Source organism: Aptenodytes patagonicus, chromosome 1 (assembly GCF_965638725.1).
Source record: "Aptenodytes patagonicus chromosome 1, bAptPat1.pri.cur, whole genome shotgun sequence".
Classification (NCBI taxonomy): domain Eukaryota; kingdom Metazoa; phylum Chordata; class Aves; order Sphenisciformes; family Spheniscidae; genus Aptenodytes; species Aptenodytes patagonicus.
This window is the reverse complement of record NC_134949.1, coordinates 61490118-61513609: the sequence shown is the minus strand read 5'-3', so window position 1 is coordinate 61513609 and position 23492 is coordinate 61490118. Positions and strand designations below refer to the sequence as shown.

General features: G+C 43.5%; 1 protein-coding gene across 4 annotated transcripts; it reads left to right on the top strand.

Moving 5' to 3' along the window:
- The first annotated feature begins 4660 nt into the window (after positions 1 to 4660).
- TMEM263 (transmembrane protein 263) lies at positions 4661 to 22962 on the top strand. Of its 4 annotated transcripts, none has more exons than XM_076339116.1 (5): positions 4661 to 4730; positions 8394 to 8455; positions 9515 to 9626; positions 13382 to 13451; positions 18623 to 22962. In XM_076339116.1, exons 4-5 carry the CDS (start codon positions 13388 to 13390, stop codon positions 18907 to 18909), a joined length of 351 nt encoding a protein of 116 aa, XP_076195231.1. In that variant the 5' UTR covers positions 4661 to 4730; positions 8394 to 8455; positions 9515 to 9626; positions 13382 to 13387; the 3' UTR covers positions 18910 to 22962. The 4 variants fall into 4 exon arrangements, with proteins under 4 accessions (XP_076195231.1, XP_076195206.1, XP_076195223.1 ...); XM_076339091.1 differs by having other exon boundaries at positions 9512 to 9626; XM_076339108.1 differs by lacking the exon at positions 4661 to 4730 and adding an exon at positions 5149 to 5220 and having other exon boundaries at positions 9512 to 9626.
- The last annotated feature ends 530 nt before the right edge of the window (positions 22963 to 23492 follow it).

Sequence of the window (23492 nt, the reverse complement as noted above, 5' to 3'; positions counted from 1 at the left end):
CTGAACAGCAATATTATCATCTATACCTATTTATTCAAAGCAGGGATCTGACCTTTCCAGGCTCATTTGTTTCAGCAAACTTTGCTCAGATTGGAACATCAAATAATTGCTGATAATATCAAGAAAGTGTCATAGGAGGAACAATACTGGTTCTTATTATGTGATTATCTTTTTTTTCTTTAAGACTCTGAGAAATCACTTCAATTACTTTGATCATTTTCCTGTCAAAGGTACATTTTTAAATTGGCCACTGCACTTCCACAGATACGAAGCTTTTCTGTGATCTTTGCAACAAATCCTAATTAAGAGATTAAACCCAGTACTATAGTTCTACCGAATAATATTATTGAAATTATTTTGTTCCACATTTGTCAGCATCCACCCAATCATTCTTTCAGTTGTATGGAGGAAATGCCACCCCGCAGGTTGAGCAACAGATCCAGACTGCTTCAGGGGTTGGGTGGCTTCAGTCTTGTCACTTGACCCCAAAATGACACGATGTCCTGACCTATAAAACGAGAACAACAAAATCTATTCACCTTTGTAAACACTAGTGCAACATATGGTTGAATAGCAGTATGTAAATTTAAAATCTTAATTAAACTGAGGCAGAGCGCCAAGTAATCACAAAGCATACGCTACTTGAAACAAGCTCATTTATAGTTCTGCTGCTGGAACCAGTTTTTTAATGGCCCAGTAATGAGCTGACAGTACAATCTGCAAAACCACGGTTCTTGATAATTTTAAGTATATAATTATATTGTGATAATGGCTTGAACTTGTGTTTGCACATGTAACAGAAAAGATACCTCCAAACAGTTAGCAGCCTAAGACTTAAAACCTGTTCTTGCTTATCCCCAATTTGTATTGGTGTAACTCTGCAGTCAGCTGTGTTATAAAAAGGAATGAGGATACTCTGGCTTTTCTGTTGGCACCCGGCACTGCAGTGGTACTTCAGCAGTATGTTTGATCCGTTACCTTCTGAACCATCAACCGAAAATGTTGTACAACCCATGTATGTCTCTGACTTTCTTCCCTTGCGTGCTGTAGTCACCCAGTACTCCTAGCAGACAGACACTTTCACTTTCTATGAGACGAGATGCAGCTGCGGGTAAGACATCACACTTAAGTAATCATGTCTCTTCATATGCAATGAAGACATTATGTACATTTGAGCGGAGTATGCTGCTCTCTCATTCCAACCTGGTTTGTTAGTAAGATAACGTCAGCCAGTGGCTTCACTACCAACAAATGTTGGATATTCATATCTCCCTCCCTCCTTCCAGCACACTAGGTTATCTATTCAGGGAACCCATTTTTAATATCTCCCTCCCTCCCTCCTTCCAGCACACTAGGTTATCTATTCAGGGAACCCATTTTTAAGCCCCAAGGTAGAATTGTATTTCTAATTTGCAAAAGCACAGTTCTTGCCTAATCTTTCTCCACTACACCACAGGCATGGATCTACGATAGGGATGCATTCACATCCATGGCATATGAGTTAGGAGATGGCACCCCGTAAGATCCAGCTCTGGCCTTCATCTTTGGCTGCTAAGCTTTATTATCTCTAGAAATGAACCAAATAAAACAGCACATGCAGTCTCTCACGTGCCTTCTCGTTGCCCTCCTCATTCAGGTCTCCTGTTGAGCAAACAGTTCAGCTGGAGTTTGCTGTCCACTCACGTGCCTATAGACTTCACCAGACTTAAGAGCCTGATGCTCTCCCCACAGCTTTGACTTTTCATAACGGCTACCTACAACAGGAAAAATGTAACTGCAAGGCCTAGGAGTTCAGGAGACACACATGACATTTTAAATTAAGTTCTGCACTGAAAGAGGACTCCTTTCAGAGCTGCTTCCTAGGTCTACGTTACATTGAATCCATTATAGTGAAACTCCAACCCTGGCTGCAGTTCCCCATAGCTACTGCAGCAGTAGAAGTAACCACAATCGCCATAATGGAATACAAAATGTATATATTTTGAACTCACTTCAATTCTGTAATCTGTACTTCATCTGTAATCATAGTGCATTCACAGACAAAATCTAAAACCCTATAATCTAAATGAAGGAACCACTCCTCCATGGGGGAAGACTGAATGTTGTATTTTTTCCATTTTAAAATTGTTAAGAAGCTGCTTATATGCTATTTCCAGTGAAAGGAGGTTATGTATTTCTCATAAAGACTAAATAATACTAAGGAAGTCTTTACTGAATATACCAACAGTGGACCACCTTTGAGACTACTTATGAAGGAAACATTCAATGCATGAAAAATTAAATGAGAGCAAAAATAGTCACAATGACAACATCTCTGCAACCAAAACCTCTTCTTCAGCTTCAACGTTGGTTTAGCAAAGTAACAGGGATGCTACTCATTTGTTTTCTGTCGTTTGCAGAGATGTCAGCCTGAAGTTATTTCAGTTATTACACCTGTCAGTGAGACTCCACTGCCAATGGCTGTGGTTTTACGAGGAAGTTGGCTCTTTCCGTTCGCTCGGCAAAACATTCACCAACCCAAGTCCTTCTGTGCTATCCTAAGTCTTTGAGAGTTTGAAACAGAAGAGATTTTAATCTCTGCAGTGCCTTTAATTTTCAGTTACTAGGAGGCAAAACATTCTTCAGTGCCTCATGCTGTAAAGTCTATGGGCGATTGATATTACAGAGGAAATATTCAAGCAGCAACTCTTTCTTCTGCCACCAGAAACATGAAGCTACAGGCCTTGCATTTGAAGCAGAGCACCACATGTAAAGAAAGCACAGTGTACGCCTGGGCCTTAGGGCAAGGGATCAATAGCAGCTATAGGAAAATCCCCTTATCTTGAAGACCAAAAAGATGGTAACAGCGGCAGGCATTGTTTGTTAGTACCAGGGAGGCAAACACTGTGCGAGTTCAGAGAGTCGCCGACCTGTCCTCCCAGGTGGAAATCAAGATCCCGGAGTAGGACTCCTGTCTGCCTGTGTAGTATTTCCAAAGAACATGACTAATTCATGCACCCTGTGTGCCTCCCATGTCCTGAAAAATCCCAAGGCGTGCTCCTGACCAGATACCACCCTCGGTTTTTCATTTGGATTCTCCCGCATTCATGCTTTCACCCGTTCACTGCCAAAGTAAAGAACGTGGCTGGTATTTGTTCAGCGGGTCAGGAATGCCAGGTCCCTGTTATCAGCAAACCCCTCCGAGGCCTGTACAGCGCTGCTCTGACGGGTTACATTGATGCTCCTGCAACTGTCCAGTGACGTCTGACTAGATCTGCACGCTCTGAGGAGGACAGATCTCTTTCACCCTCATCTCACACCAGTGTTACATCCCTCTGCGCTAATCCAGAGGTAAACTGCTGAAGCTGGGGCTGATAAAGAGCCTGGAAAAGGCCTCTTTAAACAGATCTCTCTGGAAACAGGGTGCTCCTTTGTATTTTCCATGTAGGAGCTGAGTTCACAGAGGAACTATTATTTTGGAGGAGTCCAGGAAAGACTATCCTCCATACACGCCTCTTTGTAGAGAGGAGGGTGGAGCAGAAGGGCAGCAGTCAAGCACGAAGCTGGGTGGAGGAAGTGGAGGCAGTATTTTGCCTATGCAAGTTTTTTTAATCTTGCAAAGCATTTCATGGGGTATTTAGTATTCCTGTGCTGCTGAGAGGAGCTCTGTTTCTAAACTCACATTCGAAATACCTGGGACTTCCCTCTCTCCCTTGGCCATCCAACACTTCCTTGTCTAACAAACTTGGGAGTCACTGTTCACACCCAAAGATCTTTAGAGATGCACATGGAGAGGTCCCAAAGAAGAGGGTGAGCACCAAAAACCCTGTCTTTCCCTAACCATCCATGCTGCTGTAGTTACCCAGAAGGCCATGCCCCTAAACTATCACGACTACAGCTTTATTCCCTAACAGGTTGTGTGCAAGTAACTCCACTCACTCAGATAATAGCTGGGATAAAGGCTGCAATGTAAACACTGCTCAACGTAAACCCAGATCCTTCGGATTACCGTAGCGGCTTCACACCACGCCGCTGGCACCGCGCTGGGCGGTGCTCCTCGCGGGACGGTGCTGCTCCTTGCCGCAGGGAGCTTCTGCAGCCTCCCCTTCCTGCCGACAGCACGGCCAGGGCACCCCAGGGGCACATCTATTCACCCCGACCTCTCCTCCAAGGGGCTCCCCCAGCCCAACTGAGTGCCACAAGCCAAACTCCTGCACCCCGCAGCATCTCGGCCAGCAACGGCAACACTGTCATCCCTCTCCTCTGCCCTACCACTATCCGGCATCTTCCTCCACCTCGGTGCCCCGGCCCCGCAGCCACGGAGACCCCGCTCACCGCAGGACCCATACGGGCCCTTCGGGGGCGCCGGGCCCCGCTGCCCGGGGGAAGGAAGGTGCCCGCGGGCCTGTGGGGGCCATGAGGGTCGGGCCGGGGCCTGCGTAGGCCCTCAGAAGCAGCCCGGTCCCTCCGAGGGCGGCCGGCAGGGACGCGTGGCGTCGGAGGAGGAAGAGGCGGCCGCGTGGGGGGGACGCCTCGGGGGCCCCCTGGCAGCCCCGGGGCGGGGAGGGGGCGGGAGCGGCAGCGCCTGCGCGCCCCCCGGTCGCCGAGGGGGCCGCGCCGCGCCGGGCGCTGGGGCGGGGTCTGCGGGCGCCGACGGGGCGGGCGGCGGCGGCGGGCGCCACGTCGGCAGCGGGGAAGGGCGCAGGAGTAAAGTCTGCGGCCGAGCCGAGCCGAGCCGTGTCCGCCGCGCGGTAAGTGAGGGCTGGGCAGCTGCTGTCGCCGCTGCCCCGGCCCCGCGGTGCCCCGTTCCGCCGTTAGCCGGGGAGCCCGGCGGGCGGGCAGCCGCCCAAGCGCCCTTCCTGCATCCCCTCTTTTCCTCCCCGCGGAGGAAGGGAAACTTCTGGGGGAGGAGGCGGGAGGGGACCCGGCGCGCCCCGGCGGAGCCGCCGGCGGGAGAGGCGGGCTCGGGGAAGCGCGGCCGCCACCTGCCCCCGGCGCCTCCCGCCGCGCCGGCGGCCCGGGGCGGGCGCAGCCCGCCCGCCTTTGTGCTTCCTGCCGCGGCACCGGGGGGCGTGAGGGAGGGAGGGAGGGCCGGGCCGGCCGTAGCGGCTCCGCCGCGGCCTTGGCTGCCACGTCAGTGCCGCCGCCCTGCGCCGAGGTGCCCGGCGGTTCCCGCGGCCGGCCCGGCGGGGGAGGCGGGAGGGGGTCGCTGCCGGCCGCCTCCCGAGCTCTGCCGTGGAGGCAGGTAGCTGCGAGGGGAGGACGCGGCGGGGGGCTGCGGGGGCTTGGGCCGCCCTGCAAGAAGGGTGTAGGGCCTCGACGGACCGGAGTCGGCGACTCCTCGGGTGCGGGACCGGGGTCGGGCTCGGGGGCGGTTGCCGCGTCCTGCCGCTACCGGCCTCCTTGGGCCGGGCGCCGTGCTCCCCGCGTCCATGGCGGAGCGCCTCCCGCCTACCCGGGAGGGCAGCTGAGGAAGCCGTGCTCGCCTTGGCCTCGCTCCTGGCTGGTCTTGTTCTCCCCCGTGAACTTCTCTGTACCAGGAGAAGCTTTGTTTCGGGTTTTCTGTTTTTCTTTTTAAACTTTGCTGTACTCGGATGTTTCCTGTAGTAACCCGCTCTTTATTTCATCCATTTCCCTCAAGTCCAGCTTGATGGAGCAGAATCTGAAAGAGTTTTTTGTAAACTGCTTGGGAGCAGCTTAGCTTTCGGCATTCACCTAGCCTAGGCGTTTATGTGGTGTGGCCTGAAAATAAATCCAAGTTATTTTAGCCGTGCAGCTGGTTCTGGTCATTGTGCGAAGCTCATAGACAGCCTCTGCGGATGCAATTAAATGCTTCCTTCTGCTTGTTTAACCGGGCTGAAAATGAGAACTCTGAATCAGGATGTCACTCCGTAAGGAAGATAAATACCAAGTGCACGTAGCATGCTTCAGTGTGTCCAGAGCATTGCTTCGGGCAGCATGTCTCTGGAAGAGTACATACAAGATAGCTTAATTTGGGACACAAATACTAGTTTGTATGCACATCAGTTTTAAGACTGTTCAGTAAATACTATACATACTTTTTTTTTTAAGTTTTCTGTTAAGCTGTGGTTAAACATTCAGTAGAGTTGGTGTTGCTGCCTCAGTGTAGAAATGGACTGTGTTGCAAAAGCGCAAACCAAAAAGCGGTCCTTGTCCGGCAAGTGAACAGGTCTGAATGTGAGACAGGAGCCAACAAACAGGATGGTGGACGCTAGGGAAAAGGTTCATTATCTCATTAGCAGGGGTGGCAAGGAAGTTCAGCAGCTGCTTTATCTCTCTGGCTGTTAGGCACTGTCCGGATTTGTCTTTGTAGGCCTCGTGGAAAAGGAGAGCTGAGGCGGGTGTGGAGCTCAGGCACTGGGAAAGCATTAGAAGAAATGGGGAAGGCTCTGCTTTGGAAAGCTGAGCTAGCAGGAGGCGGAGGCTGACAGGACTGGTAAAATGGAGCAAGTCCTTGGTGTTTCTGAAGCTGTGCCCTATGCCTTACTGGAATTTACCATGTAATTTCTAGAAACCAGTTTTGGAGGACTAGAAAAGGGGAATTTGGGTTCCTGCCGCCTCTGATTTGGTATCTTGCGCATCCTTGCTTCAGAGAAAATTTGATTGCCAACATCAGGTGTTCCCTAGAGCCTCTTCTGCAGCCTGATCTGTACTTCAGTTGAGCGTGATGGAGAAATGCTGGATTCTCTTATAGGCAGATACGATGCTGTAATGTCCCGGGCAGAGGTCAGGGTTTGTTTTGTGTGGTGGTTTGTTTTTTTGTTTGGTTTTTTTTTTTTAGGAGATATGCCTTCTTTTTTTGCCTTTAATTGTGGCGTGTGTATGTTTGGTTTTTAATACAGATATGTTGCATTACCTTCCCAGCTGTGTGCTGAACCCTGCATGCTGTGAGCCTGTTGTTTATATTTCTTATGGCAGACTTGGTATCTTTTGGGGGGTGGGGGAGTTTGTAGCCCACCCTGCTACAGGTTTAAAAGTAAGCTGTGGTTCACACCTGGAAACTTCTGATCAATTTGCTATAGTTTTTCCCTGAAAACTGTGTCTCTTTTCTTCTGAAACGGGTATGCTTGCTTCCAAGCCAGTCCTGCTTTGTATATGAATCTGAATTTTGAAACTTGGCTTTTAAACAGAAGGCTTGTTGAAATGTCAGCTATGCTCTTGGTTTTTAGCTACACGCTTTCTGCGTGCCTGGATTTGTTTTTTTTTTACTTCAGCACTGTCAGCATCGACTCTTTCTTCTTGCAGAAGCTCAGTCAACTGTCCCCCTTGCATTAACTAACTGAAAAACACATTTCCGTATCGGCTGTGCTCTGAGGGTTATGTCTGAGCGAACTAACAGCACTGAGCACGCTTACTCCTAACGTGTTGCAAGCCCGAATCCAAGGTGTAAAGCAGGGAAGCTAATAGTCAGGGGTTGCTTGTGCAGCTTGAAGCAGTACGCTGAAGAGCAGCCATGGGTGGGATTACCTTTTTGGCTTCATGCTTATTTTGTTGTTTAATTTGGAGAGTAGAGCACTGTTACTCTTTCCAAAATGTATTTCTTAAAGTATCATCCCTAAAAATAATTTTTTCATGTACATGAAAGACATCAGGTTCATTTTGAAATCTGCTGCAGCCACTGAAAGAGGGGAAGGAGAGCCGTGCACGTGGCAAGGGGTTGGTGGGTTTTTTTCCCATCAGCTCTGTAGGCAAGTTTTCTAACTGCATAGCTGGTGGGCAGAAGGAAGGTAATTTTTTCGTGATGGACTAAGACGAGGCGATCAGTTTGTTTCCCGTTCTGTCAGGAGAATAGTTCCAGCGCTGTCTGCTGCTGCAGCCTTCTGGAGCAGCGTTATGCTGCCAACTGAAATTGGCCCCGTCCTTGGGTAGTTTCGTTGCTGCCTGCAAATATCTGAGTAGTGGCATTGAAACAAGCCAGTTTTTACTGGCTGCTGCTTGGGCCAGGTTTGCTGTGCTGAAACAGTAGGGCTTTTTGTCTGTAAAGTCAGGAAGACATCAAGAGCATCATCTGAAGCCTGGGAAGTTGCATGCACGTCTGTAATGGTTAGAGCCCACTTCTCAATGGAAGGCTAAAATTTTACACAAATTGCTCTCCAAGAAGTGCAGACTCGTTAAGGAGAGGTTGTGTCTTAACATTGATTACCGCGCTTTGTAGTAATTCTCATGACAGCATATGGACCAAGTAAAATTATCTCCGTTGCCCAAGGACACAGAAGGAATCGGTGTTTTGGTGAGATGAATCTCATAAAATTTTGGCATCTTAAGGCCATGCCGAGCGTGTTTCTCCCCTACCGTGGGGCTTTGTATTTATGATTCCCACCATACTCCCATGGCAGGTATGTGACAGTAGCACTGTTCCATAAGATGTCATTAACCTTCTACTTTTCTTGTAGGTGTATGCAGAATACTTTTGTTGAAACAACTAACTAGACATCTGCACGAAGGAATATATTTGGTGAGAAAGTTTCATTTTAATCAGCTTTGATGTGAATGTACGTGTGGCTGTACCATTACCTGCAGAGCTTCCTAGTGCTTTCATGCAGGGTCCTATAACAGTGTTAATGTTATAAATAGCTGTTGAATTAAAAATCGTTTTCTAAACCACTTCTTTCTTTACAACTGTGTAAAACTTTGAAGCTTCCTATATATTTCATATTCTGACAATATGAAAGTGTGTTTTCTTCTTTAAAACCAATTGAAAGAGTGAGTTCCTTTTTTTTTTTTTTAGTATGAAGGTTGATACTTATTTTAATGTGTTGTTAAAAAAGATGAGAAGTTATCTCTTATCTCTTGAATGACTAGCACCTTCATAAGTGCACAGGAAAAAAACCCAGAAAGTAGTTTACATGTGTCCCTGTTTGAAATATCTTTTAAGATCTGGGTTTGCTTCTACTTCTTAATGTAAGAAAATATAGAGCTTACGTATTCATCTGCACAGATGGAGGAGGAGACTGGAGAGTGCCACTGATAGGCTACATGTCTGCTTCATGAATGTCCGTATGAGTTCTGCCAGGACTCATAGACATCCCACCTCATTCCATGTGATCAGTTAATACAGGTGTTAAATGAAGCTGGAGGCTTTTCCCCAGTGACACAAGGCACTGTGAATTTGGCATCACAGGATGAAAATGCCAAAGAAAGATCTATTTGCCTGCTTTCTTTTTCCCTTGTTTTTGGCCAGTCTTAGCATACTTTGAAGAAGATTCTGAAAAACGTATCAGAAAAGTTCCAAAGTTCAGGCTTCTTATAAATCTTTGCCTTATTGCATGCGCTTGCGATACCAGTAAGAATTGTAACTAATGATTCAGTGCATAGGAGACTTTGAATCTGCAGCTTCCAACTTGAGTTTCCAAAGTCCCTTAATCAATACCGTGTCTGAATGACCTAATTCTCTGCACAAAAGTCTTATTCTTGCGCCTCCAGATCGGTGCCTTAGGTGTTAGCTGAGTTGTAATCTCTATTGGGTCTCATGAATTTTGCTTTCTTCTTCTTTGTGGGGACACACCTTCAGCAGGGAGGGTGAAGAGGAACCTCCCTTAGGATACACTACAGTCTGGTGACCAGGGGACTCCTGCAACGTGGGACATACAAGCTTGGATCTTATTAGACGAAGGAGGCATTGAACGGTGAGTGAGTGCTTTCACCTTGATGGTATTACGTAAAAGATAGTGAGGTTTCTGCTTTTCTAACTCTAATTTTTGAAGAAAAAAATTATATTCCTGCCCTCTCCATCTGAAGACTGGATGAAGTCATCTGCCACCAAGCAGTTATTCTAGGCCTTTGACCTCCAGTCAATAGAAATACTCACCTTAAATCTCTGGAGGGGAGACAGGTTTAAGACATGCTCCTGTGCGTAGTATTTCCTGTTCACCAGATATGCTGTACCCTTTTTAGCATACAGGATTTTGGACCACTTTTCAGAGGCTCTTAAGTCTCCTGATGTGTTCAGTTGGTTACGAGGATGCATGACGCAGGTTATAACCTAGATATCTTAAAATTTTCTGCTTAAGTCCTTTGTTGGATCTCAGTCTTGATTCTGTGATTTGCTGGAGAGCTTCTACGGAAAAACAAAAGGACCTGAATTGTGCTTTGTGAGCTCTCTTCTGTACCGAGTACTGTTCTGAGTCAAGCTGTGAGCCTTTTCTGATAGCGATGTGATTCTGTGTTCACTCGTGGTGATGCAGTAGGAGAACAGTGAGTAAAAACTAGCACAGGCTGGTTAGGCACATCTCTTGGAGCATCCCTGGAGTGCTTCCAGGTACCTGTAGAACCACACATCGTACATTAGTCTTCAACTTTCTGATCTGCAGACCCCTGGAGGCTCCCTTCTGTGCAGAACAAATTCAGTCCTACCAACAGTGACTTATTTTCCCTTAGCTGCCCTTCTCAGGCCCACGTAGTACTCATTGGCTTCTGGGCTCTGACAGCAGCAGGTTGCTGGTGCCTGAGCTGTAGAAGATAGACCACTGCGGTCCATGTAGTTGTAAGAGAGTGAAGTATTTCTGTGGTTTAGAAGGAGTTGTAAGCATGTTAAATCATTGCATGTGAGTGATATATTGTGTAATATTCCTGTCTAACTTTTAAAAGTAGCTGTGGTCAAGAATTACATAACCTTGAGGTTCTGGGGAAGGTAGCAGAGGAGGCAATACCTAATCTTGTCACTGTTTTTTATGTAGCACTGTGATTTTTTTTTTTACAGTTTTTGTTTTTTTAAACTTTATCACTAAACTAGAAACTCTGCTGTGAAACTCCCCTGCCAATACATTGCTTTTCTCATTTAGCTTTCTAGGAATTGCAAGCAAATCTGACAGTGGCCCAACCTAGATCACGGAGAGTTATGAAGGCATCTATTCCCCATGCTATCTGTTTGCCAGTCTTACTCTTACTCTTTCCATCGGACAGGTCTTGTCTTAATTAAATACTTGTATGATGCCTAGCACAAGAGAGCCTCGGTACTTCATGAGGGCTGTATCTGCTGTCAGTGCTGCGGTGTCCAATACCTTCTTAATAGTGGAAAATATTAAACCTTGTGTGGAGCCTTGTGACACTTTATCAATTTTGAACATGGCAGAACACTAGAACCTACTCCAGCTCCCCTCTAAACTTGTTGATAATCCCTGGCAGTATTTTGTCTTTCCTCCTAAGATTAAATAACTTTTCTGAGCCTCTTAGGAGGAATTGTTGACAAACTTTTTGGAAGCTCAAACAAGCAATTGCGTCTGTGTTTCTTTTGCGAGTTACATGCAGGCTAGATACAAATATATTAGTGGAGGTAGTTCTTTATAAAAATTAATTTATCTCTGGCTTAGTTAATTTGTGTTTCCCTTGAGTCTGCTTTAAAACTATTTTGTTCACTTTTTTATTCCTTTGTTTGAAGTAAGGCTTGCTAGGTTGTGATTTTTTTTTTTTTAGGACCTTCCCTAACGCAACAAACAAAAAAACTCCTTCCAAATTCCTGACACAGTAATCATCTTAACGAACAAAATGGCCACATGTTAAGTAGAAACACAGTTACTTCAGCTTTGTACAGATGTTTTGATAAAATAATGTCAGGCCTGTCTTTCTTACAGTGTCTGCCTCCTCTTTCTTATAGTGCTTGATATTTTTGTTTCAGGTTGGAAAAAAGCAACAACCTACAGGTAACTCCACACAGTGAGGATGAAATCTTTGTATTTCTTCCAGCTTGCATTAGATGAATGCAAAGAAATTGCCAAGTATCTGAATCCAGTCCTTTCTCGGAAGCTGATCACCCTCAGTTGCTCCCTGTGCTCGGTTGGGCTCCCCCCCCCCCAACTCACTGACCTGTGATTAAATAAAAGAACAAGGAATTACATAACTGATACATTTTCAGATTGCCTCTTAGCCCTCATGTATTTAGTCTTCCATCTTGATGCGTTGCTACTCACTCTCCTGTTTCTTAGCTTCCGCATTTGCGTTTCTGGCTTTTGCGAAGTACTTGTTCAGCATTGCCATCAAATCAGCCATCCTGGTAGTAGGGTTTTTTGCTTGCTTTCCTGTTCAGCTTCTCGTGTAAAGGTACCCATGTTTTCTGAGTCGTGAACTGATACCCGTAGTGCTGATTGTGAGGACTCTTTAATATTCAATTTAGGCTTGCTTCGCATCCAAAGATCTATCATTTAGTGTGTGGGTGCCGGTTTTTACTGTGATGTTTTTGACTTCATAATTACACTGTGAGGGGTTTTAGCTGTTGTGTTCTAGGTGAGTCTTCCCACCCTCAAGTTCTGCTTCTGCCTCCTCATCCCTTCAGATCCCAGCCACTGTTCTCGCCCAGAGCAGTTACGGAGACACCTGGGCGTGGCAAGAGAGGCTGGAATTATTTTTGTGGTGGTTGGTGACTCCTGGAAGAAATTAAATGATTTAAAGGCTTGTGTATATGTGCAGGAAGAAGGGAACTAAGAGGTCACTGGCAAGAAGATAGAAGGATGCTGAGTGGTATAATGCAACTTGTTTTTCTTTCTCCTTTCACCTCAGTGCCTGCTGAGGAGGGAAAGCAGGATTGGCAGGAAGGCTCAGGGGAGGAGGCAGGACTTAACACTTTTTGTTGTTAAGTTGGCACACTTTGGTGGGGGGAGGAAAGCAGGAGGGAAACCTGGACTAGATATTGCTTTCTTCCCCTCCAAAGGCAAAATGTAATAAGCAGAGCTGCTGATTTCAGCTTTCTCCTGTGCTTCCCCTCAGTGTCAGGGACTGCTGCTCTAGAACTGCTCTAGGAAACAGCTTTTGGTGTAAAGAAATTTTGTTTCTGAAACATTTTCATTGGAAAGCTTGTGTAGAGTTAAAACAGTCTAGTTCTACTGCTGTCACCACCCTGTGTATGCAATACTGCTACAAGATAAATGGAGCGTTTTCATTACAATTCTTCCGTCTTGTTTTCATGGCATGTATTCAAATTCTGCTGCAAGGACTTGTTTCTTTAAACTACTGCTTTCCAGGTACTAAAAGATCTTATAGGCATGCTGCTGTTGTTTTTCTAGTGCCCACCATCTCTATGACCACTAGGCTTTTCTTTTTTAGTACATAAACATAAGCTGTTGTATGGCAGTGGCTGTTTTATTTTCATACTGTTTTTCTTCCCAATTGCTTTTTAGGTTTGAGATGCACTTGGTGTGGAGTGGCAACTCTCACCAAGCCTGCTGACCTGGTGGAGGGCTCCTTTTTCAAGTAGTGAGTCTGGTTGAAGAACGCAAAAGCACAGTCCAATAATAAAAAGAACAGTAGTTTGGCAGGAGCTGCTAGCTTACCTAGTAATGAAAAAGTAGCTCCTTTCCTGTGGAACTTAAACTACATGAATTTTGGATTAATGGATTACATTTATGCTTTGCCAGAAAAGATGTATAGCATATGTGAATTTCTTTTTTAGGCAATAATGAATCAAACGGACAAAAATCAACAGGAAGTCCCATCATACCTTCATGATGAACCACCAGAAGGTATGTATTGCTTTTAGTAATATGAAGTAAATTCATAGAAATTCATCATAAGTTCAGTTCTCTCAAAAGTGGATCTGCAAGCTGAACGCTTTAACTTTCACGTAAGTAACAGTAAGCAAGCCAATCCTGGGATGGGGTGGGCCTGGATTATTGTTCACTCCTGCACTATCCTGATTACAGTAAGGCCACTGAATATAACTCAGTAAGCAACTGTACTGATAAATTACAGAGAAGATAGGCAGATACTGCAGGACATAGTTTCCAGATTAGTTTCCAGACATGTGAATTGGTCCAATGGGTATTTATTTCTGCCGTTCATTATGTGAGATGGAAAGAGCTCAGCTTCACTTTTGGACACCTTGCTGAGTTCATAGTGCTCGTGACTTTTAAACAAGATGTGTTTAAAAATATATGGAACTTTATGACTACTGTTGGAGACCCTTTTCCATCATACAATTAAGAGTGGTTCTAACTGTTGACTTAATATCATGGTTTCATAAAAACAAACAAACACTTGACTTCACTAATGCGGTGGCATCTTGGTCTCCCAAACCAAATGAATCTTAAATTGGTTATTAGATCTGCAGAGGAAATGCAGTTGCAAATGAGCAGAGTTACCTTCAGGGCTGTGGAACAGTGGGGCTGTGGAACAGTGGGACTGTGAAGAGTCCTGTTTGCATAATGTGACTGGAAGCATACTAGATCAAAAGCCGTTCTTGGCACATAGGTTGTCTGTGTTCTGTCTTCTCTTGCTTTAAGACCAAATGCATTGGAGGTAGAGGTCGGTGAGTCCTGATTCCTCTCGTTTCATTGCTCTTCAATTTATAATGGCCCTGTAAAGCTCTGTTGGTTGGTTGGTTTGGGGTTTTTTTTCTCAGCTTTTATATGGTGTATAACTGAACAATTTGCTTCACTTGAACAACAGTATTATCCACTGACTGTAGCAGAAGGGGTTGAAGTGGAATAGCTCACTCTATTCTTAACAACTATTAGAGAGGAAACACAAGTACAAGAAGATGAGAGGAAAGGGAGAAATAGATTTTGTGGCACAGTGGTTCTTAAGCTCATCTGTACTTGAACTTGTTACAGTATCATGGTGTGAGGACAAAAATCTTTCTTTTTAAGCTCTTACAGGGTTGCCAAGATCCCAGAAGCACTTCTGAAAGCAAATGCCAGGTGGAAACTATGCCCTAATGTGTATTATCTTCAAGTCTAATTTTTAAGGCATGGGGTTGTTTGTTTGTTTTTCCTTAAAGATTGAATTGTGTCTTACACATGTTAAACCTCACATATAGAAAGTGAATAGTGGTCTGACTGGTAAACTACAACTGATACTTTCTTGAGGAAGGCAGTGAAACGTGGGCATTTTTTATCTTCCTGGAACATTCAGTAGGTTGTCCAGATTCAGAGCATAACAGCAGAGTTTGACCATCACTAGGTATTGCAAGGTTTTATTTAAAATTTGTGAGCAATTGAGATTTATTTTCTTCTGCACAGTATCTTCTTTCAGTATGACAATAACCAGTTTGAATGTGAAGTCTGAATAGATGGAGAAAGTTGGTGTAGTTAGAGGCAGTAGAATGAAATGCAGCTCGTCTTAACAGAAACTCCATCCTTGAAGAGGCTTTTTCCTTTTGATTCCATTTCACGTGCACTCTTCAAGCCTTATGAGTTTAATTAAAATGTTGGAATACTTGTGAAGAACATCCCTATTTTAAATGTCATGCAAGGCCTTCATACACGATATGCTTACACCGTCATAGAAAGATGGCCAAATGTGGATGGAAGGCTACCAGTTCAGTGTTGGCAAGAAGATGGTCTCTCTGAACAGGCTGCCAAAAAAAATCCTTAGAGGAAAGGCTCAATTCCAAAACCAATTTGCATTTTGTCATAAAGATATAAATAGTTTCGGTTTGTCTAAATCACACTTGACAAGCTTGGTGCCCAAAGGCTTTAAAGAAATACATATGTAGAAGAAGCTTTTGTGCTCATGCTTTCTATGAGTAATGCTATTCTAATGCTTTCTGCTTTGCAAGTGGCGCCAACCTTTGCAACCTACATTCATTAAAACTCTCGCTCGCTGTTGGACTTCTTTCAGCAGGAAGCTGGCTGCAAGGTAGCATGGTAGAGCCAACCCCTGAACAGGGAACTCGTGTCATTCTCTCCTAGGTTTAGGAATGATCTCTTTTACCTTCTTTCTCATACTGGTTAGAAACAAGGGAGACCAGGAATGCATATCTTAGAATAGAAATCAACCGGCAATAAAAACTCTTTGCAGCTGTGGGCATTTACTAGATCTAACGGACAATGCAAACAGGAATGAAATGGGAATGTGTCAGCCGTCACCGGAATTTATTAATACACCAAGTCACAGTCAGTATTTACACTTGTGAAATAGAGTAGATGTTGTCAAAGGATTGGCTACCTGAAGTAATGTGAAGAAAAGCATGTCAAGATTACTTTTGTTTGTTTCTCTCTTGTTATTTTTTAAGTTAGCTATGATGGGTCCTTTCTTGCTAATATCAGGTCTGATTTATTGAAATCAACTCTTAAAATTCAATGTGATAAGACTTTACTCCCATTCACCCTGATGATGGTGATCCAGTTAGGTGGAAGTGAAGCACTTTCTGACGAAATTTTTTACAAGCTGTGTAAGTCTGGTCACAAGAATCCTCTAATGAATAATACCTAGACAGTGGATTTTATACCAGGCTCTATATACTCTCCTCCAAGTGTGATTCTTTAATGGCTTTCTGTATCTAAATAGAAATTTTGATCTCTGTGTGCTTGTGTTAGCAGTGCATTTTTGCTGGAGATGTCCAGGTTGAAAGCTACTAGCCTAGAATGAACCAGCAAGGGTATTACTTCACTTTAAGTAAAACACTGTCATTTATGTTTCTAGTTTCCATGGCCCTTTCTGTTACCTATATCAATTTCTTAAATAAGAGAGACTGGTGTAAGCTGGAAGCATTTTTAGTATTTCTTGCTCCCTTGACCTGCACTGTTCCTCTTTATGCTTTTTTTCTTTTTGTCAAACTTGTAAGAAATTCTCTCATTTAGATGGCATCTTTTGTTTGAATTATTCTGGGCACGCACATAGAACTCCGAACTTCGCGCTTTTTTAATGAATTCTGAGTGCTGGGTCAGTCCTGGCACTATCACAAACTCATTGGAGGTGCATGGGAAGTTGTTCACCCTAGTTTTCATCTTGTAGTAGATGAGTGCTGGGAGGTGACTCTTGGAAACTGTCCTCTGAATGCGAGTTGTCAGCAGTCAGGGCACTGGAGGCAGAGACCTGTTCTGCTGGTTCTCCGGAGGCATGTCGCAGTGCGGAGTGGATGCGTTGACAGGGGCTGGATATAGGTCTCTGGTGGATCTAGATCTGATTTTTCTTTTCCCCTGCCTCTCTAGACTCGTCCTCTGCCAAGCATGTTCTTTCTGCTGCTGGCTCCTTCACCTCTTTATTTCATGTTTGTTTCTTCCCTAGCACTGCCCACTGTGGTTCCACTTGCTCTTTTCTTAGTTCTCCCTGTTGTTTTTCCCTAGGAAAGGGAAACATCTCTGTTAAATCCCATATATTATCTATGGGTAGCTAGAAAATACAAAAAACTGTGGAACTCTTACACTACTTCGGTTAACTGGCTGTCTCTTGCCATGGTTCTCTCTGAAACTTTTTTTTAAGAAGTGTTTGGGGTTGGTGAGGAATTGACAAGACAGGAGCTGAAAAAATGCTTACCTATACAACGTTGTTGTGAAGACCAGAGATTTCTCAAGGATCATATCGAAAATACCTTGCAGACAAACACGTGTCAGGGCTTACTGGTTTATAGGTGCAGTGGGTGATATTTTCTTGTGTGCTTAAATACAACATTAACATACTGTTTCATTTTTCCTGTTTTCTTCTTTGAAGATTAGATGATGCTTATGCAGTAGCGGGGCATGGAGTTGTCTTAATTCCCTTTAGAGGCAAGGTGCATGTATCTCTTCAGGATTTTGAAGCCTACACTTCGAAATATGAAGTAATACTAAACTATTGGAAGGCTAAGTGGCTAATTCTGGGAGTCTTTCTATTACTCTAATACTTTCTGTTATTTTGAGGCTATGTAATTGTACCATAAATATGGAATAGGAATTGACTTATACAGCATGTAGTCAGGAACTGCGCAAAGTGCAGGTTAAACATAACATTAAAAAGAAAAAAACACATTTACGCAGTCAATAACATGCAGGAATCTTATGGTTTTGTGCGTCATATTGGAACTTCTGTTGGGAACCTGTAACTCTTGCTATTGTTAATGCCTTTGGGGACCACTTTTGGTATTTAATGAGCTTATTTGGCCATTGGACACACACCCCCCCTTCCCTATCCAAATTACAGAAAAGGCCTTTTTGGAAGAAAATTAAATTTGTGTACATGATGAAGAAAGGAAGTGATACAGTGAAGAGTTGATATCAGTTTTGTCTTTCTCACGCTTCTTTTGACTCCTCTGATTGCTCTCGTTTGTAACCTTCTGTCCCTCTTTCCTGACCCTTGCACGCAACCCTTGTAAACACATCTTCAAAACAGTAATTATTAAGGAAAGAAACAACTTTGTCTCGAGGTGAACTCTTTTCAAAGAACAGGGTTTTTTGTTTGTTTGTTTTCTAATAAACCTTTGGCTCTGCTTCTCTAGGAAACTTTTTCCAGTCCTTCCTTAGAGATTTGAACAGCAAGGTAGTGCTGCTGCTTTTTTGGGGTGTGTGTCCCCCCATGGGTTAACTCTGAATATTAGGATGGGGGGAACAGGAGGGTTCCCCCCACTGATGAAGTCCAGAAATGAGGCTAACTTGGCCATGAGACTTTCCAGAGTCTGGGAAAGTGGTGGTGCACACAGAGGACAGAAGTTTATCATGTAAGACCGTCTGGGAGCTTTATGCCCGATATTTGTAGACTCAGTATTGACTTGTGTTTTAGAAAACAGCATTGAGGTATGTCTCACTGCAGCCAAGTGTCTTTTCTTACTTGAAACAACGGTACTGTATGAGCATCCAAGAAAAGTAGCCTGCAAGGTAAGTACATGCTGTGTGCAACGGCTTTAGGCTAGAAAAGGAAATACTTACGAACAACTCTTCTTTTGAAAATGCTTTAATTGTAGCACTGTGATTGACTCGGTTGTTATTCCCTCCCTTAGGTTCATTAAAAGACCACCCGCAGCAGCAGCCTGGAATGCTTTCTCGTGTGACTGGTGGCCTCTTCAGTGTCACGAAGGGAGCTGTTGGTGCCACAATCGGGGGTGTTGCTTGGATTGGAGGGAAGAGCTTGGAAATTACCAAAACAGCTGTCACATCTGTGCCTTCAATGGGAGTGGGGCTAGTCAAAGGAAGTGTTTCTGCTGTGGCTGGAGGTGTTACAGCTGTAGGATCTGCTGTTGCAAGTAAAGTGCCTTTAACAGGAAAGAAAAAGGATAAGTCTGACTAAAACCAAAACTGAGACGTACTTGATTCTCCAGAATATTACATCAGTGGCATTAAAATCTGCTAAGATTTGGACCATGAGAAGCCATGTGTCTTAGACACTTTATCTTCTAAAGAGCTGTGCAAGTAACTCTATTTCATCTGAAAAGGACAGAAGAAGCTTGGCTAGCACAGAATATGAAGATTTATTAGAGCCTAGATTGAAGCTTTGTATCTGGTGAAATGTTACACTTGATAACTATAGAAGTGAATAAGTGTATCTGAAGGGATAATACATATCTGAATATTCATTTACTGTAAGTCTTTTGCAGTTTTGGACTAAAATGTGAACATAGAAACTTGGTAATCTCTGCCGTACCATCAATATCACAAGATGCCATTTACTGTTCTCAGTGGTTTCCATGTCCTCCTGCTAAGGATCCTTCAGCCGTGTAATGGCACTGTTGGACGTACCCAAATAGTTTCGGTTATGAAACTGTATTTGCAGGCAGCCTGTAAACTCTCAGTGACTGCATTCTGCCAGTGCGGACTGGAGCAAACAGAACTGGAGGTGTGCAGAAATTGGAAATGAGAGTGGGAGATAGGAGTGAGAAAGTTTGACAACATGGTAGAAGGGATCATAAAGAGTAAACTAACTTAATGCCTTATTAGAAAAAATATCTTTTTACTAGGTGAAGCTGTGTAAAGAACCGTCCTGTCATTTCAGTGCAGTTCACAGAATGAGCTGTAGACTCTCTTTACGAATCCCGATATCTGAAACCCTGTCAATTTTTACTGAAAGCAAGATTGCTCCATCTCAGGTGTATTTAACGATACGCATCTATCTCCTGCAAGTGAAAACTTGCTTCTAATAAACTTCTTATAGACACTAGAAAAAATGATGGCTTAATGGAAACTGGGCTGATGTTTGTGGTCATCTAGCACAACTGTCTGACTTGAAAGAAATTCCTTTGTGTAGTTGGAAACCACTGAAGAACTAGGAAAGCTGTTGTCTCAACTCCATGATGCGCCAGGTTAGCTTGCTCTGTTGAAGCAAATACAAGGAATTTTTCACTACATCTTTCTCTCATACTTTGCATTTTGATTTTTGAGTAAAATGCAATACTTCTATTTAAAACAAACCAAAAAGGGTAGATGAGGCCTTAAAAAAAAAAAAAAAATCATCCAAGTAAATTGTATACTGACAGATTCCAAACGTTGACACACCTCAAATGGGAACATCTGTAGGTTCTCTGCAGCATGTGAGAGGCAAAATGCACTTGTAACGACACAGCTTGAGGTTGCCTTAAAATAGAAGCTGTTGGTGATCTCTTTTTTTCTTGTGTGTGCGTGTACTGATTCTGCAAATAAGTAACCTCTTTGGAAGCCTGTAGAAGGCGGCTGTGAATGTTGTGTATGCAGTATTTTCTAAAAACTTGTGTTCCTCCAGAGAACTTCTAAGCAAGTAAGCTTACTTTTTCAGTGGCTATGGTTGTACAGGAAGGATATATAGGGAGACGACTTAGAAATTAAAAAAAAAGCAAAACATATCACTTGTCTAAAACTTAGTCCTATATTCATGGGTGCTGCAAGTATGCTATGTGTAAATTATGGTACAGTAGTCACCTAGTCTCTCTGAGCCATTGGTACTTCAACTGCACTCTGGAACAACTTTATTTGATATCAGTAATTGTATATGTTGGTAGTACGGTATTCATAAGTGTGGGGATTTGGGGCGGTGGGGAAAGCAAAAACCCAACAAATGGTATTATCTGCTCCTTTTGTTAGATGCACCAGCTGCTTAGCTCCAATCTGCTGCAAGGGTGTGATGAGGTAAGTTTATGCAACAAATGGAAGACTTTAACTGTTCTTTATAGTCAAAAGCTAATCGCATAGAATATAGCGTAGTTTAAGGATACCAGTTAGCTCTAGAAATGAGCTAGCTTGGATATCTGCAGCAAATAATTTAGTATGGTCTGCTCCCCTGCAGTTTCCAATGTAGATGTATCCCCAGAGTGCTACCACTGAACTTCTAAGAGTCATCTGTTTGGAGCATAGTGGTATTTGTGGCAGTCAACCAAACCCTTCCTAATCGTTTTCTGAAAACATATGTTGAACTGGTCATACCCCTTTTTTTTAATGACATTCTCTAACTTTTATACTATGAAACTTGCCGCAAAACAAGCGTGATCCGAGATAAGCAATGTTAGACCTGTAAGAGCTGCCAACACTTCATTATGTTTTGTTCTTAACATATCCTGTAGTTATTACTTCTGCATCTTGTAACTGAAACACTTTAACATGGCATATGGTTTTAGTTTTCGAAAAGAGCTTTGTCTTATATCCTGCGTATTTTCCATTCACTTATGAAACTTGCTTCGTCTTAAAAACTTGTTCTGATTCTGTCCTGACACTTGTGAAACATTAAATTGTTGCTGTTTCAGACATTTAAAAGCTTCCTTAGTTAATTTGTGGAGAAAGGCATACCTAGGTATAAATCTTCCCACAGTATCATGCCCCAGAGTGTCTCTTATCCGCACCTAAATAGCGCCAACCATCTCTTAACAAAAATTGTAACTTCACTGTGTAGGCCATGCAGAGACACAACACAAAATCCCTTGTACTATTTTTTTTTTTTCCTGGGAACTGAGGTTTGGAGATACCCACTTTTAAGATCGTAGTGAACTGAATGGAATATGGAACTGAAATTTTCAGGGAGAGTGGGGTTCTTCTTGTGTTTTGGGGTTGTTATTGTGGTGGTTTTATTTTACTCTCCTTTTCCCAGCCCCCATTTCAAAAGGGGAAGACTACTTGTATGCCTGACCGCTCGCTATGTAACGAAAGGCTGGTCTACAGGCTTTTATGTGCCAGACTTAATTTAACAGTATAAACTCGTTCACGTTCACTGTGAGTAACAGCAAGAGATGGGGAAGCAGATTTCAGCAATACAACATTTTGGTAATTGGGAGCTTCGCTGAGGTTTTATTATAAATGAATCCTGTGAAGAAGAGCAAATGGGTCCCAGGCATAGAGTTACGAATGAAGGATTGAATGTATTTCGGTTGTCTGGTAGAGAAAGGGAGTCTTTCTGCTTATGCTTTTGTTTTGAAAGGGGAGGAGGAGAAATTGAAACATTCAGAATGAAAAATTAGTTTGTTATAACTTAGGCTGTGACTCAATTAAGGAAATATGTCACTTTCCTGTTTTGTCCGTTGCCACTGGAAATACTGTAAGTGATGGGAATAAGCTGTTTCAGGAACTTTAAAAACACATACCTGTAGAAATGCTGAAACTAAATTTTCAGGGAAAACTCTGTTCTACGTCTTGGTTTCCTTTTCATCCTAAACCACCGATCAGTTCTATGGTTCAGCATTACAGATTGTATTATGAATAGCTTCAGAGAGCTGAAATGCCCTCTTGTGTCTGAGGGGAAGGATGCTTTTGAATTCAAATAATATTGTGGTCTGCTTAATAGCTGAGCACTGAAGGACAGTCAAAGTGACAAAGGCAAGTTCCTGTGAATTTTTAATATGGCTGTCTTCCCGGTTTCCTTTTAAAAAATGGTGCATTTTGAAGAGCCAGCAAAGAGGTGGCTTAGTAACACAGCCTGACTTTTATCATGCTGGTGATACGTGCCCCTTCTTGAATTCTTGCCACTGTCACATGCGCTCCTGCAAGAGCAATGTTCACCCCCACAAGCTGCTGTCATGTCCGCACCTGCCTGCATGGCGGTGAGTTTAAGACCTTCAGCTGTTGAGACCTTGGCACTGCTCTAACCAGATGTTTCTAGCCCTTTCCAAGCTCGCAGCGGATAATGTGGCAGGCTATATAAAATCATCATCTTGCAGGCCACCCTCTAAACAAGTAATTCAATACCGGCTTTCTTCAGCAATTGAAAACGTCTCTTTAAGAAAAGGAACCCTGGACTTGCTGCCAAAATGTCTGTTAAAAATGTCCTTGAAGAATGGGCTGGGGGGGGTATGTGTAACTGTTTTTTCTCCTGCTGTCAAGAGGGAATGTGTATGGAATACTTGCTTAGGAAAGTCTTTCTGAGAAATAAAATCACTGATGATCCTAATTCTATTGAGATGATCGTCAATGATGCTACTGTTTTATATTATCATTCACAGCCCACAAATGAAAATAAATAAAATCCCCTGAGAACTTAAACACTGTTGGATAGTTACTATTTTGAAAGCCAGCACTTGTCAACAATTACTTTACAGTGTTATCTGAGCAGCAGTGTCACCCATATATTTAGAAACTCTGGCAGCTGTTTGCAAATCTGGTAGTCATTTTTAATCACCAGTGGTTTACAGACTAGAGTTTTGTTACACCTAATATAAAAGCATGGCTTTTTCCTTTCTCCTATAATCATTTGAGACTCACTTGAGTCTCTCCCTAACCTTTTCTCTCCCTAACCTTTTCTCTCCCCGAGCCTTGCTAGAAAAGAAGAAATTAAGAACTAGACAATAGCAATAAATGTATTTCTTCCTACCCCAAACCTTTTGCAAAAGGAGTAAATTTTGAAGTCTCAGAAATGTAAAGGAGGTTGTCTTGTACCTTCTTTGCATTACGGTTTGTACACAAACATACTAGGGCCTTGCT

What these genes read in the sequence shown, in the direction of transcription:
- TMEM263 (XM_076339116.1), top strand. Translation starts at nt 13,388, where the DNA reads ATGAATCAAACGGACAAAAATCAACAGGAAGTCCCATCATACCTTCAT. An exon ending in TCATGATGAACCACCAGAAG is followed by an intron (nt 13,452 to 18,622) that starts GTATGTATTGCT and finishes TCCCTCCCTTAG; the next exon opens with GTTCATTAAAAGACCACCCG.